Source organism: Prunus avium, chromosome 1 (genome assembly GCF_965620075.1).
Source record: "Prunus avium chromosome 1, drPruAviu1.hap1.1, whole genome shotgun sequence".
Lineage (NCBI taxonomy): Eukaryota > Viridiplantae > Streptophyta > Magnoliopsida > Rosales > Rosaceae > Prunus > Prunus avium.
The window spans coordinates 60,923,279-60,938,866 of record NC_142284.1 but is presented as its reverse complement, the minus strand read 5'-3'; the positions used below and the strand labels follow the sequence as shown (position 1 = coordinate 60,938,866).

The 15,588-nt window shown below is 37.5% G+C and overlaps 2 protein-coding genes and 1 pseudogene across 2 annotated transcripts; all 3 read right to left on the bottom strand.

Moving 5' to 3' along the window:
* Positions 1–2,443: 2,443 nt before the first annotated feature.
* Positions 2,444–4,264, bottom strand: LOC110744932 (cocosin 1-like). The gene is made up of 3 exons (XM_021944970.2): positions 3,937–4,264; positions 2,837–3,545; positions 2,444–2,732 (listed from the first exon to the last, which is right to left on the bottom strand). The coding sequence occupies exons 1-3, from the start codon at positions 4,124–4,126 to the stop codon at positions 2,603–2,605; spliced, it is 1,029 nt and encodes a 342-aa protein (XP_021800662.1). The 5' UTR covers positions 4,127–4,264; the 3' UTR covers positions 2,444–2,602.
* Positions 4,265–8,562: 4,298 nt separating this feature from the next.
* On the bottom strand, positions 8,563–10,398 carry LOC110744933 (cocosin 1). Its single transcript, XM_021944971.2, has 3 exons — positions 10,040–10,398; positions 8,940–9,648; positions 8,563–8,835 (listed from the first exon to the last, which is right to left on the bottom strand). Exons 1-3 carry the CDS (start codon positions 10,227–10,229, stop codon positions 8,706–8,708), a joined length of 1,029 nt encoding a protein of 342 aa, XP_021800663.2. The 5' UTR covers positions 10,230–10,398; the 3' UTR covers positions 8,563–8,705.
* Positions 10,399–14,387: 3,989 nt separating this feature from the next.
* LOC110744925 (glycinin G3-like) lies at positions 14,388–14,973 on the bottom strand (annotated as a pseudogene).
* Between the last annotated feature and the right edge of the window lie 615 nt (positions 14,974–15,588).

The following is a 15,588-nucleotide window of genomic DNA, read 5'->3' as shown; positions in this document are numbered from 1 at the left end:
ACAGGCTCCTCAACTGCCATATCATTATTATCTCCATTATCCAACACAGAAAACCTGGATCCAGAAGCACCAAGATTGGGTTCATTGCCATCACGCTTAGAGATTTTCTTTCTAGTATCTGCACCTCGCCCCTGATCACTAGGATTCTTCTTTGTGGAAATCTTTGGCTTCATTAGCATCCATTGGCCGTGTATCTTAGCTGGGTTTTCAGCAACTAAGTTTTCAGGACTAAAACTATCCACACCAATTTGCTTGACTGGAGTAGTCTCCTCCTTACTCTCAATAATTTCCGAAACTGCTGTTGTATTCTCCTTCATGCTTTCAGTATTTGCTGTTTCAGAATTTGCTGATTCAGTTTCTTGCTTTTTAGTTTGTAAGATAACAGGGCAAGAATCTCTACCATGCCCATAACAGCCACATTCAAAACAAACCAATTGAATTCCTTCATAAACAACCCCAAAAGTACGCCCTTCAACAACTATAAAAGGAGTGAGCGGCTTAGCAAGATTAAGTTCAACACAGACCCGAGCAAATTTACCTCTGGCTTGACTCATGGTATGGGCATCCACTTTCACAGTTTGGCCAACAAGATTGCCAATTTTTTCCATTATATCTGTTCTGAAGTATTCCACATTTAACCCATTAATCCGAACCCAAGCAGTCATATGGGTGATCCGTTCCTCTTTAGGATTGAAACCAGGCTTCCACCTTTGAGTGGCCAAATACTGGCCAGCAATTTGCCATGGTCCTCCAGTAAGCACATAATTCATATCCTCCTCTAATAAGAATTTCACAATGAAAAAATTATTATCCAGGTCGATGAGGCTCATCGGACCCTTTAGAGCCCAACGTTGAAGGAGACGATTCCGCAGGAAAGTATAGCTCAATGGGCGACCCATGAGCTTAATAATCACTGCTGTCCGCCAAGGTCTGTAGAGGCAGTCTTTCACCTTCTCAGAGAAATCAATTGATGGAATTGGTCCATTTTTTATTACAAAATCATCTTCCCCAAAAACAAAATTATCTTGGGCCAAACCAAAATCCCCTGATACCTTATCTTTGAAGCTCATCGAAAACGGAGGCAGAGCAAGGGGAGGCTCAGGGGACTCAGATCCACCAACATCAGCCATTTCCTGTGTTCGGGCTCTCTTCTCACCAGTGGAAGGGCCATCTGAAGTAGATCCACTCACTCCTGCTTTGAAAGCAAAATCTGGCATCTCAGCCAGCCACCAGGGACGAAGCTCGAATCTTTGTTCCTCAGTTCGCAGCACAATCTGTAATAGTATATTCAAAACAAGAAGAGCTTAGTAACTTATCTTTGAAATTGATCTGTGGCGTGGGAGGGATCTGATCGGACTGATCCATACCACCATCATCGCTTCCAGGAGGCACAAACTCCTCTGAACGAAATTGTTTGGATGACCCATCCTTCATGACAACAGGATTCTACGTAGGCCGGTGAGCCGAAAACTTAAAACCAGGAGACGCAGATGCCTTCGAGCCGATCGGATCTGAAAGATTGGAGCAAGAGAACGCAGAAGGAAAGGGAGCGCGTGGAGCGCGTTCAAACGCACTCATAGCGACGTAGAAACGTATTCTTAGGATTTGATATTTTCTGGGCTCTATCAGTTTCAGTAAAGGCTAACCACCTTTGAGGGTTATCGGAGTCAGAACTCATTAAGAACTCCATGGACAAATTTAGAAAGAAAAAAAAACACAGAGAAAAAATCCGAAGTATGAGAAGAATGAAACAAGTTGGAGGCAGCTACTAAGCACCCTATAATAAAACTAAAACTACAAAGAAAAGTGATAGAAGTTGACACAACCGTGATCGAACAGATTTACGGGGTCATTATTTGTGCCCCTAAAAAAGGAAAAAGAAAAGGACAGTAGTGAAAATGTGTAAAACTCTGCATACCTGCTCCTTAGCACCTCTACAAATGGCTGAGGATGATTTACAGTTGGATATGTAAAAGTCTAGCCTACCAATGCCAGCATTCTTGGAGAACTTCTCGGAATTCTTAGGATGATGGTGAGCGTACGTCTTTGGTTAATGTAGCGAGGAAAAATGCTCCCATCATTACTAAGCTACAACAATATATTAGTGTAAATAAATATATAATGTGGGGCCTACTTTAAAGTGGGGCCCTATATAGTTCCACCACCCAAAAGGAGGAAATTGCCAATGGGTCATGCTAAAAAGACCAATTTTAAATACCAACTCTCAAATAGAGCCACTCTATTAGAGAATTGGTACACAAGTTGGTAAAGTTAATATCGACCTCAACCTTAACAGCCCTCGAGACTCATTGGTAAGAAGTCTTCCATGACACAAAGTCCAAAGAAAATATTTTATTTTAGGTGGAAGATTCAATCTCCATATGAAACCCCAACGCCATTGATCCGCACAATCCTCTAGAATAAGATAGGAGTAAGGAGGAGATTTCACGGAAAAGATGATCCACACAATCTTTATTTTATTTTATTTTATTTTATTATTGAGGAATAAACTTTTAAAAATTGATACATCACATAAAAGAGGAATTAAGCCATGAAATCTTGCAGTGATCAACATGCATGGATCTGCTTGGATAATGATTGATCAGATCTTTCTAATCCTTGAGCTGAGAAGATCCTGCAACTCTGGAGTTATATTAAGGGCTATTTGTAGAATCTCCGGTGATAATGCCCCCAATGCTGATGTCTTGCCAGCTAAGTCTTCTAGCACAGGCCTGCAAAAATAATGACAAATTATTATTCCTAAATAAAACAAAACAAATAACAATTATATTGTCTTGCAAAAATGAAGTATTTTATATGATCATCTTCTGCTTACTGGGAACTTGTGATGACAGAGAAACACTCCAATCCATTTCCCCCTGCAAGTTTAGCCACCATGAAGAAGCTTGGAACCACAAGCAAATCACCAGATTTGACTTCTGTATCCAAAACCAGTTGACCATTGAGACCCACAATTTGAATCTGCCCTCTGCCTCCAGCAACATAAACTACTTGAACTGTAGCATCAGTTGTGTAAATTGGGGAGCTGATTGCATTGGCTTCAAGCTTTGTCAGGCTTGCACTTAAACCTGCCTGTTTGAGAAATGGAAACTCCTTCTCAGTCAATGTTGTTGTTTTACAAGTGATGTTGCGGACAAGTTTGCGGGTGGAGTTTTCACTGGGTTTGGGTATTTTGGTCTTTTCATCTTCACCCAGCTTGATGATCAAAACCCCAGTCTGGCTTTTGGTGATTTTGTCTGCTTCATCTTTGGTAATGTTGTAGGCCTTGCTCACAAACTCAGTTGAGAAGCCTCCAAGCAAACTCTGGGTTCCAGCTACAAAGAAATAGGTGAATTGACCAGGAATGTATGCTCTGGTAGTCTCACCCAAGAAGACAACGACAAGTTCCTCAGAGTTTGAGCCTCCATTGTTGAACCACCATGAGACTGATCCAAGGGGTATTGGTATCACATCCCCTTTCTTAAGCTTAATCACCACCTCCTCTGATGTGTTAGGGAATACCATTCCAACTAATCCATCATCACCTGCATCAATATGTCATTCATTAATCCTATAAATTTTCCAACATCTAGGTTTACAATTGGACACTGCGTATGTTTGTCTGACAATATAAGTTTGGTAAGCGAACAATATATATCCATCGTAGCAAACATCATAAACAAAATTTTAAGGTCAATGAGGAAACAAATGTTTATGTTAGACCATTTTTAATCGGCCAAAAAAAAATAAACACACACATACACACGATCTTCAAACTTCTACGAGAATCAAATAATTGATCAAGTTGATTATGATATGATAATATAAGTTTGGTAAGAGAACATACAATATATATATCCACCGTAGTAAAGAACATAAACAAAACTTTTATATAACAAGGTCAATTATGAACAAAAATTTATTTTAAAAAATTACCTTGAAGAACATATCCCAGTTTGGAAGAATCAGCATAGTGAGGAAGAGCAAAGCCATGAGGTTGAAGAACAAGCTTGCCTGCACCAACCTTGGCCTCACCAAGAGCTGGAGCATCTGAACTTGACCAAATGTAATATGCTCCACCATCTCCCTCAAACAACTTCAGGGCTTGCTTGGGTGTTAAGTCCATATTGGCTTCCACCTTCAGTTAGTTTCAAGAGACAGAGAGAGAGATCAAGAAAACCTAAAGCCTACAAACAAAGCAATACAAATCAGATCTGATGAAGTTTATGGGTGAAGACAGAGGTGCAGGAGTTTCTCCATTATATAGAGAAGAAGAGAAAATTTAAATGCTCTTGAATTCTTCCACATTTCCTCTCTTTTTCCATAATTTTATGTTCAAATACGCCACGTGTCCTGGTTCAATTCAACCAATTTTATGTTCAAATACGCTTCTCATCAGTATAAAGTCAACAGTTGAAAATATATTTTACAAAAGATGTATTATAGTGGCACTACAAAATATATATATTAGGCTAAAGTCAACAGTTGAAAATTTCTTTTACAAAAGATTATGTACTGTTTAAGATGGGGTTAATAATTGAAGTATTATATGTGGCACTCGATCAAAGAATTCCGGGAATTCTAATGACACTCACGAATTTGTTGATTACACTACAGTCTACACGCCTTTTCAATTTGTGTCACCTAAAGTTCCAATTTTACCCACTCTCCGGCCGACAGCTCAATGCCGACGATGAGAATGGCGGGAAGGTAAGAAATTGGAGAGGTTAAGTTTATGTGAAATAAGGAATTGGTATGTGAAGAAGTGATTTGTATTAATGAGATAGTGACCCGTTGGCAATTCTTTTTTCACTTCAAGTTATTCACCTCAAGCCTAACTCTGCAAACCTTGCTCTACTTTGACAGAGATATCTGTAGAAAATCTGACAAACTAACATGTAGTACGGCACTGCTCAGCCATCATCACCGATCAGACGGTCCTCCTGTATCCCACAGATATGTCTGTCGTTTTTTTAAGCTTGATGTAGACCTCAGCACATGCATAGACGAAGTACTTTGGAGGACAACAACTTGTCAATGGCATGAACGACATGAAGAAAGAAGTAAGAAGGTTTTCCACTATATCTATTATTTATTAGTCTATAGAAATCAAAATGAACTATCATTGAAAAGTATATGTATATAGGACCACGTGAGTCACGGCTGTTAGAGGCGGACGCGTTCCCTACTGGGCGGTGTCATAGGTTTGGCCTCTAACAAAATTTGATTTTGTTTTGCGGTAGCTTGTATTTCATCTTCTTGTTTTTTTTCTGCTGTGGTCGCTTTAGTTTTGCTGTAGCTTGTTTTTCTTCTTTCTTTTCTCTGGCTGTTGGTAGCTTTGTTCTTCTTTGGTTGTGGCTGTGGTGGGTAGCCTACTTCTATGTTTATACTTCTCTTTCGGTTGGAATGAAAGTGCTCTTGACCCAAAAAAAAAGAAAAGGAGCATTCTACTGCTAATCTCAAAACCCTAGGGAAATGTGTGTGAAGCAATTTTCAAGGGACCATGGCAACGACAAAAATAGAGGTCTAGTTTGTTCCTATACTAGAGTCTATTATAGGAATCAATATGAACTCATCCAAAGAAAATATAAAGTACAATAATTGATGAGACCAAAAATTTTACCCTTGCCTAAAAACGAAAGCCAATAATGAAGCCAGCTCAAAAAAAAAATATTTAGAGAATTAAACTCGAGACTTCTTGTAACATTAAGAAAAGAAATACCATTAAAATGAGAGCTAATTCGTACTTATTTACATCATTTAATGCTTCTTGTACACAAATGGGCGAATGCTTTCCAAAACTACAAAATTTTGAGTAAGTACGCTTTCAGCTGTTTGTTTTTATCTAGCCGACCTAGTTGGTTTAGGAGCTTGTGATCTGTCATCTGTTTGTATATCTAATTTTATAATAATGAATTTGTATCTTTGCAATTTAAGGAAGAAAAAAAGAGATAGGTTCGTGCCCACTTATTCAGAGTCAGTATCTGCGATGGTGACTCTCATTTCAATAAGCTGGCCTACCATAATAACTCTACATTCTCTCTCTTATAATAACTCTGATGTTTTCTCATTTAATCTACTTTCAATTCTTCAAAATAAAAATAAAAGTGGGTTAATATAATGTTGTCACCAACCAAAAAATATTATGTTATTATTATTTATTTTTTAAAAAAAAATTCAAAATTAGTCTCTTTTTAAAGATCTTTTTTAAACCATTTTAATTGTATAATTCTTATCGTAATTAACTTTATTCATTTTATTTTATTTAATATTTAAAAATATATTTAAAAAAGTATAGTTTTTAATTTGTAAGCTATTGAACTGCACCATTGTAAGTGAAACTGAGACCATTGACTTTTTATTTAGTACACGCGATAATTTAAACTACAGGATGATGAGGGGTTTCTCACACACACACTACTAAGGTGTCATGAAGGTTCAAATCTGAGACCATTGATTTGCAATGGGACAAATACTATTGAAAACACGATGAATGATGGATCACTTAAATGAGGAAAAAAGGAAATGAATGATGGACCGCTTAAAAACTTTTGGTTTTTTTGCAAGAAGTTTAAAAGTACTCAAAGTGATTAAGGGCTTGTTTGAGGGTGATTCTGGATAGACCAGAATTACTTTTGTGAGATGTGCTTCTCCAAAAAATCCACTTTTAGTGATTTTAAGTGATGATGGGGAGAAACACCTCCCATGTGATTTTTAATAAAATCACTTAAAATCATTTAAAGTAATTATTTTGAGAAGTGATTCTCTATAAAAGTAATTATTGGCCTATCTCTTGTATAAAATTTTAAAAAATATTTGTTAGGACCATAACCCATCCTTCCTCAATGACTCTATTGAAGTCAACTTTCTTGTTGTATAACTTTTCTTGGGCCTCGTCCCTTTCAGCCATGGCAACCATTTTCTTAATGTAATAGTTAAATCTCTCAGTAGAAGATAGAAGGAGTGGATGATCTTCTAATTGCCTAAAACGAAACCTTAATTCACAAGCAAAAAGAAAAGAAGTAATCAATAAAAATTCAGAAGAAAAAAAAAACCCAAACTTGACAAAAGATATAGCTTTCCTTATCTCTTTGTTTTACAATGTATCATGTCCAAAATGTGCGATGACTCTAAAGAGTTTTGACGAATTTTCACGGACGCCGCTAAATATTTACCGGATTCTGAGATTCTCGACGAATCTCTGTGTATAATCACTCCCATAAAAAATTTAAAGTCTGCCCTATAGGCGGATAAAGTGTGATGATCTCGACGATTAATACAAGAAGGATCTATAATTTAGAGATGGTCACTTCCTAGTCATTGTGGATATTGAAATGTATATGGTGAAATGGCAAAAAGCCAAACCTTGCTTGCACCATTCCACTCCAGCATGTCAATGAACTTAATAATACCCCTTCAGAGATAAAAAAAAAAAAAAAAAACCCCATTAACAACATTATTATATTGTTTCAGAAAACAACAGTTAGGAAATATAATATTGTAACTATTGTGCCTTTAGGGGGAAATTTTTTCCTTTCCCCATTCTCCATCTACCCCTCTTCATCTGCAACCCAAACTTGAAACTATCCGCCAAAAAATACCCAAACTGGAAACAGAAGGAAAGTAGGACAAACTTTTGATCAGGAGGAGTGTTCGTGAAGGTTTTTATGGTTCCTATCAATTTTCTTAGAGCCTGAAGATGACATTTTTATCAAAGAGAGAAGAGAGTGCGAGCCGGGCTGAGTAAATTTCTTAAAATGGAATAGAAGAAAATGGGTTAGAGACGGCGCAAAGTTAAAGTAAATGACCCCATAGTACTGAACAGAAGACCTAGATGTATGAAATGAAAGTACAGCTCAGTCCTACATCTGGGGCTCTATCAGTTTCAGTAAAGGCTAACCACCTTTGAGGGTTATCGGAGTCAGAACTTAGGAGCATTAAGAACTCCATGGACAAATTTAGAAAGAAAAAAAACACAGAGAAAAAATCCGAAGTATGAGAAGAATGAAACAAGTTGGAGGCAGCTACTAAGCACCCTATAAAACTAAAACTACAAAGAAAAGTGATAGAAGTTGACACAACCGTGATCGAACAGATTTACGGGGTCATTATTTGTGCCCCTAAAAAAGGAAAAAGAAAAGGACAGTAGTGAAAATGTGTAAAACTCTGCATACCTGCTGCTTAGCACCTCTACAAATGGCTGAGGAAGATTTACAGTTGGATATGTAAAAGTCTAGCCTACCACTGCCAGCATTCTTGGAGAACTTCTTGGAATTCTTAGGATGACGGTGAGTGTACGCCTTTGGTTAATGTAGCGAGTAAAAATGCTCCCATCATTACTAAGCTACAACAATATATTAGTGTAAATAAATATATAATGTGGGGCCTCCTTTAAAGTGGGGCCCTATACAGTTCCACCACCCAAAAGGAGGAAATTGCCAATTCAAGAGAACCTCAACCTTAACAGCCTTCAGAGTTCAAACTCCATATGAAACCCCAACGCCATTGATCCGCACAATCCTCTAGAATAAGAGAGGAGTAAGGAGGAGATTACAGAAAAAATGATCCACACAATCTTTATTTTATTATTGAGAAATAAACTTTTATTTAAATCAGTAACAAATTGATACATCACATAAAAGAGGAATTAAGCCATAAAATATTGCAGTGATCAACATGCATGGATCTACTTGGATAATGATTGATCAGATCTTTCTAATCCTTGAGCTGAGAAGATCCTGCAACTCTGGAGTTATATTAAGAGCTATTTGTAGCATCTCCGGTGATAATGCCCCCAATGCTGATGTCTTGCCAGCTAAGTCTTCTAGCACAGGCCTGCAAAAATAATGACAAATTATTATTCCTAAATAAAACAAAACAAATAACAATTATATTGTCTTGCAAAAATGAAGTATTTTATATGATCATCTTCTGCTTACTGGGAACTTGTGATGACAGAGAAACACTCCAATCCATTTCCCCCTGCAAGTTTAGCCACCATGAAGAAGCTTGGAACCACAAGCAAATCACCAGCTTTGACTTCTGTATCCAAGACCAGTTGACCATTGAGACCCACAATTTGAATCTGCCCACTCCCTCCAGCAACATAAACTACTTGAACTGTAGCATCAGTTGTGTAAATTGGGGAGCTAATTGCATTGGCTTCAAGCTTTATCAGGCTTGCACTTAAACCAGCCTGTTTGAGAAATGGAAACTCCTTCTCAGTCAATGTTGTTGTTTTACAAGTGATGTTGCGGACAAGTTTGCGGGTGGAGTTTTCACTGGGTTTGGGCATTTTGGTCTTTTCATCTTCACCCAGCTTGATGATCAAAACCCCAGTCTGGCTTTTGGTGATTTTGTCTGCTTCATCTTTGGTAATGTTGTAGGCCTTGCTCACAAACTCAGTTGAGAAGCCTCCAAGCAAACTCTGGGTTCCAGCTACAAAGAAATAGGTGAATTGACCAGGAATGTATGCTCTGGTAGTCTCACCCAAGAAGACAACGACAAGTTCCTCAGAGTTTGAGCCTCCATTGTTGAACCACCATGAGACTGATCCAAGGAGTATTGGTATCACATCCCCTTTCTTAAGCTTAATCACCACCTCCTCTGATGTGTTAGGGAATACCATTCCAACTAATCCATCATCACCTGCATCAATATGTCATTCATTAATCCTATAAATTTTCCAACATCTAGGTTTACGATTGGACACTGCGTATGTTTGTCTGACAATATAAAGTTTGGTAAGCGAACAATATATATCCATCGTAGCAAACATCATAAACAAAATTTTAAGGTCAATGAGGAAACAAATGTTTATGTTAGACCATTTTTAATCGGCCAAACAAAAATAAACACACACATACACACGATCTTCAAACTTCTACGAGAATCGAATAATTGGTCAAATTGATTATGATCTGATGATATAAATTTGGTAAGAGAACGGACAATATATATCCACCGTAGTAAACAACATAAAGAAAAACTTTTATATAACAAGGTCAATGATGAACAAAAATTTATTTTAAAAAATTACCTTGAAGAACATATCCCAGTTTGGCAGAATCAGCATAGTGAGGAAGAGCAAAGCCATGAGGTTGAAGAACAAGCTTGCCTGCACCAACCTTGGCCTCACCAAGAGCTGGAACATCTGAACTTGACCAAATGTAATATGCTCCACCATCTCCCTCAAACAACTTCTGGGCTTGCTTGGGTGTTAAGTCCATATTGGCTTCCACCTTCAGTTAGTTTCAAGAGACAGAGAGAGAGAACACAAAAACCTAAAGCCTACAAACAAAGCAATACAAATCAGACCTGATGAAGTTTATGGATGAAGACAGAGGTGCAGGAGTTTGTCCATTATATAGAGAAGAAGAGAAAATTTAAATGCTCTTGAATTCTTCAACATTTCCTCTCTTTTTCCATAATTTTATGTTCAAATACGCCACGTGTCCTGGTTCAATTCAACCAATTTTATGTTCAAATACGCTTCTCATTAGTATAAAGTCAACAGTTGAAAATATATTTTACAATAGATGTATTATAGTGGCACTGCAAAATACATTATTAGGCTAAAGTCAACAGTTGAAAATTTCTTTTACAAAAGATTATGTACTGTTTAAGATGGGGTTAATAATTGAAGTAAGATATGTGGCCCTCGTTCAAAGAATTTGTTGATTACACGCCTTTTCTATTTTTGTCACCTAAAGTTCCAATTTTACCCACTCTCCGGCCGACAACTCAATGCCGACGATGAGAATGGCGGGGAGGTAAGAACTTGGAGAGGTTAAGTTTATGTGAAATAAAGAATTGGTATGTGAAGAAGTCATTTGCATTAATGAGATAATGACCCGTTGGCAATTCTTTTTTCACTTCAACTTATTCACCTCAAGCCTAACTCTGCAAACCTTGCTCTACTTTGACAGAGATATCTGTAGTTGGTTTTGAATTCTCCCTTGTGTTTCAATAATTGTCATCTTTGTAGACCCCATGAGCTTTTTTGAGTAAAGATTTATTCTGACACTCGAGTTAAATGAAATTCAAATCTGGTAAGGGGTGTATTTTAATTTGTTGGTGTCTATAAAATATCATGGATCAAATCGTCCACATGGCAAAGTAGAAAATCCGACAAACTAACATGTAGTACGGCACTGCTCAGCCATCATCACCGATCAAAAGGTCCTCCTGTATCCCACAGATATGTCTGTCGTTTTTTTATGCTTGATGTTGACGTGGCACATGCATAGACGTGGTACTTTGAGGACAACAACTTGTCAATGGCATGAACGACATGAAGAAAGAAGTAAGAAGGTTTTCCACTTTATCTATTATATGAGTGGTGATTTCCCCACTCCAATTTTGTCCACTTACACTCTATTTTATAGCTGAAAAAGGAGTGTATGTGGTCAAAATGGGAGTGGGTATAGAAATCAAAATCAAAATGAACTCATTGAAAATTATATGTATATAGGACCATTCTACGATGTGAGTCCCGGCTGTTAGAGGCGGACACGTTCCCTACTAGGCGGTGTCAAGCCATCCCCAATGGTTGGGGCTCTACAAAGGGTTTATAGAGCCCCATTTAGAGCTCCGATGGAATCTTTGGGGCTCTAAAGGAATCTCTCCCACAATGGGAGGCTCTATATTTTTTAATGATGTAATTTGATTTACATGGTTTTTTTTTTGGGGGGTTAACTATTTTACTTTAATGTTTGTTCATGTTATGTTAGTTTTTTTTGTGTGAACATTTCAACCATAAAAAAATCAAAATTTGGACAAGATTTGGAAATCAACATTTTATTTCATAGATACGATGGTCATCCCAAAGTTGGATATGGGTCCCTTGCATTATGGCTTTCCACCCCTCTCTTATCTACATTGTCAAATAATAATTGTGGTAGGCATGGTGATGTCCCCTTCGTTATGGCCTTTCATCCCTATGCATTTTACTTTTGTCAAATAATAATAGTGGTAGATGGATATAGGTCTCATTCGTTATGGCTTCAGATAAAAAATCTAATCTCTTCAGATTACATCTTACAATAACCATTGGATCGAATTACCTCATATGAATCTCATCCGTATATTTGTTATCTCTTAAACCATCACATCCTCTATAAATGAACAACCATCTTATTTTCATAACACACCACTTCCCAACTCTTGTATTGTCAATATTCATTCTTCTACCACTGCACTAGAATGGCCAACAATGGATATGATAGCTCTTCTAGTGATTAGACAGGTGCCAACATAATGTTTTTGGAAATGTTCGAAAACTACCAAAGGAAAAAAGCAGCGAAGAAGAAGGAGAAGAGCTCGATGGTTGATAAACACATCATTATTACAATTTCTATCCCTAATCTATATTTGTTAGTACTTTGTTTTATTGATTTTTGCACCAATTAGAATGTTCCATTGCATTTTACGAATCCATTTGCACTTCATTGAAATATAGGCTAATTCATTTGAATTCTCTATTTGGTTATCTCTCTTTGAAGTGGCACCCAAACTTTTATCAATTGGGCAATAATTTTACATTCTAATATCATGATTTTATATAGGTACATGCTGGAGCTATTAAAGAGAAAGAATGTGCATGCATGTGAAGCAAAAAGAAAGGAAAGAAAAGAAATGAAGTCAATTCCAGTCTATTTTCGGCAGTCACCTTGCATGGCCCAAAACGTACACTTGTACTACTCAGATGGGAATACATTCTTCATAAACGTTGTTCCAATGGGTGTCTATTATGACATATCCAAATTTGAGCCCCATTGGATATATATTGAAACCTCAGGCCTTCCTACACCAAGCCTGGTTCAGAAGAATCATTTTTTCCAGCAACCGAAAGAAAACCCAGATGAGTTGGCAGCAAAAGGCAGCCATAATTGAACACCTTTGAAAACCCATGTGAAGAAAGCTTGAGGTGTAGCAGCAAAAGAAGTATGGGATGGAATTGATTCCAACCACACTAACATAGACAAGATGCAGTGGGAGTTATGGATTGTATTAAAAGAGGAATGGTGGTGTTGGAATTCATCATGATGTTTCTCCCTCTTAGCCTTATAAATAGAGAAGTCTTTAAGCTTCAAAAACACACACCAAGCTCACAATCTTCTCTTGAGCTCTTTCTCCTTCCTCCAATTCTTCTAGTTTTAATTTGTTTTACTTTTATTTTATGGGAAACTAACTCCCTAGCCTTAGCTAGGGAGAAAGCTTTTAATATGAGTGTGTAATTTTTATTAGTTTGATCCAAACTTAAGCTTTAATGTGAATTTGTAGTTTTTGTTCAAATGAAATTTGTAGTTTTCTTTTTAATTAATTGATGAATGTTTGATAATCTATTTCATGGGTTCAATCATGTTTTTCCCATTGTGTAGTAAAAACTTTCATGCTTTTAAAAGAGAAGAGAATTACTTAGATTAATAGAATTTTGATGAAGATTATTTTTTGATAGTTTGTTGCCAATGATACAAGTTATGCTTAGAATACTTCTAAAGGAAATTAAAAAGAGATTTAATTATTTTGAACAACTACAATGTAAAATATTTTGTGGATCAAATTAATAAGAGTTGCATGCTTATGTTGAAAGTGGAACCCCAATGCCTTAGTATTTTAATCAATAAAATTTTCCCTAAATCAAATCTTGCATAAATCTACCTCTCAATCACACTTGTTCTTTTTCATCTCTGTTATTTTCTTTACACTGCTCTCTGTGGATACGACACTGAAACTTCCGAGCTACACTACTATACGATATCTTCCATTGGGTTTTGCAAAGTGGTACAAACAATGGTTGTCCATGGGGGTACATCATCATGACGACGTACTATACCAAGAGATTGAGTAAGTGCCCATGAAAACCTTTTTCAAAATTACTTCTCTAACCATCCGTTGTATCCCCCTTCAGATTTTCGTAATAGATTTCGCATGAGGCGTGAGTTGTTTAATCGAATAATGGAACAAATTGTCCCTTTTGACGATTACTTCAAACAAAAACCTGATGCCACTGGAAAGCTTGGTTTCTCACCACAAGTGAAGATGACAGCCGCCATGCGTATGCTTGCATATGGTACAGCAGCTGACCTCAATGATGATTAATTGAAGATAGCAGAGACCACATCCTTTGAAGCTTGCAAGAGATTCTGTCATGCAGTCAACAACTTATATGGAGCTGAATATCTTCGTAAACCAACGAGGGCGGACCTACAAAAACTGCTTCGAAAAGCTGAGGAATCGGGGGTTTCCTGGCATGCTAGGAAACCTTGACTGCATGCATTGGGAGTGGAAAAACTGCCCAATGTCACACCATGGGGCATACACGGGCCACCATGGTCGTCCAACCATAATCCTTAAAGCGATTGCTTCTTACGACACATGGATTTGGCACGCCATCTTCTGCTTACTGGGAACTTGTGATGACAGAAAAACATTCCAATTCATTTTCCCCTGCTAGTTTAGCCACCATGAAAAAGCTTGGAACCACAAGCAAATCACCAGCTTTGACTTGTGTGTCCAAGGCCAGTTTACCATTAAGACCCACAATTTGAATCTGCCCACTCCCTCCAGCAACATAAACTACTTGAACTGTAGTATCAGTTGTGTAAATTGGGAAGCTAATTGCATTGGCTTCAAGCTTTATGAGGCTTGCACTTAACCCATCCTCTTTGAGAAATGGAAACTCCTACTCAATGAATGTTGTTGAACTGGTGATTTTGTGGACTAGTTTGTGGGTGGAGTTTTCACTGGTCTTGGGCATTTTGGTCTTTTCATCTTCACCCAGCTTGATGATCAAAACCCCAGTCTGGCTTTTGGTGATTTTGTATGCTTCATCTTTGGTAATGTTGTAAGCCTTGCTCACAAACTCATTTGAGAAGCCTCCAAGCAAACTTAGGGTTCCAGTACAAGGAAATAAGTGAATTGACCAGGAATGTAGGCTGTGGCAGTTTCACTTCTTTTCTCACATCCCATTAAATTGTAAAGGCTAGATCGTACAAGACATTCAAGTGATGTGTGTTATGTACAATGTTACCCATATTTAAGAGTAGAAGTGCTTTCTATAAAAGCAAGGCTTATTTACTGTAGTACCCCCTGAAACTTAGGTCAAATCTCACTTTGCCCCCTTAAACTTAAAATGACCCACTTTCATCCCTTGACCGAGGTTTGGTGACTCACTTTGCCCCCTACTGTCAACTCCATATAAAGGTCTGTTAACTTTGATGACGTGGCAGGGGTATTTTTGTAAGTTCGTACACGTGAACATCATCCACCAATTAGGTGAGTGATGTGGTAGTGGAGCCCACATTCTCCACATGGATAAAAATATAATTAAATATTCTAATAATTAAAAGTTAAAAAAAATAAGAAAAAAATATTTTCACATAATTCAAAACTCTACCCATCACTCCAGCCGCCCCAATCCTCCCACCCACCCACGGCCATCCTCCCCTACCCCCCATCCACCATTAATCCTTACCCACAGCCACCCCAGCAACAAAACTTCTGAGACTTGATTGGTCTCCATTAAATCTACAAGTAGCTCCTCCAATTTATCCACCAAGAGGAATTTCAAAATGGATTGCATAA

Coding starts and splice junctions, on each gene's coding strand:
- LOC110744932 (XM_021944970.2), bottom strand. CDS start 4,126: ATGGACTTAACACCCAAGCAAGCCCTGAAGTTGTTTGAGGGAGATGGT. Junction 3,546..3,936: donor ACTGGGATATGTTCTTCAAG/GTAATTTTTTAA, acceptor ATATTGATGCAG/GTGATGATGGATTAGTTGGA. Junction 2,733..2,836: donor TCTGTCATCACAAGTTCCCA/GTAAGCAGAAGA, acceptor TTATTTTTGCAG/GCCTGTGCTAGAAGACTTAG.
- LOC110744933 (XM_021944971.2), bottom strand. CDS start 10,229: ATGGACTTAACACCCAAGCAAGCCCAGAAGTTGTTTGAGGGAGATGGT. Junction 9,649..10,039: donor ACTGGGATATGTTCTTCAAG/GTAATTTTTTAA, acceptor ATATTGATGCAG/GTGATGATGGATTAGTTGGA. Junction 8,836..8,939: donor TCTGTCATCACAAGTTCCCA/GTAAGCAGAAGA, acceptor TTATTTTTGCAG/GCCTGTGCTAGAAGACTTAG.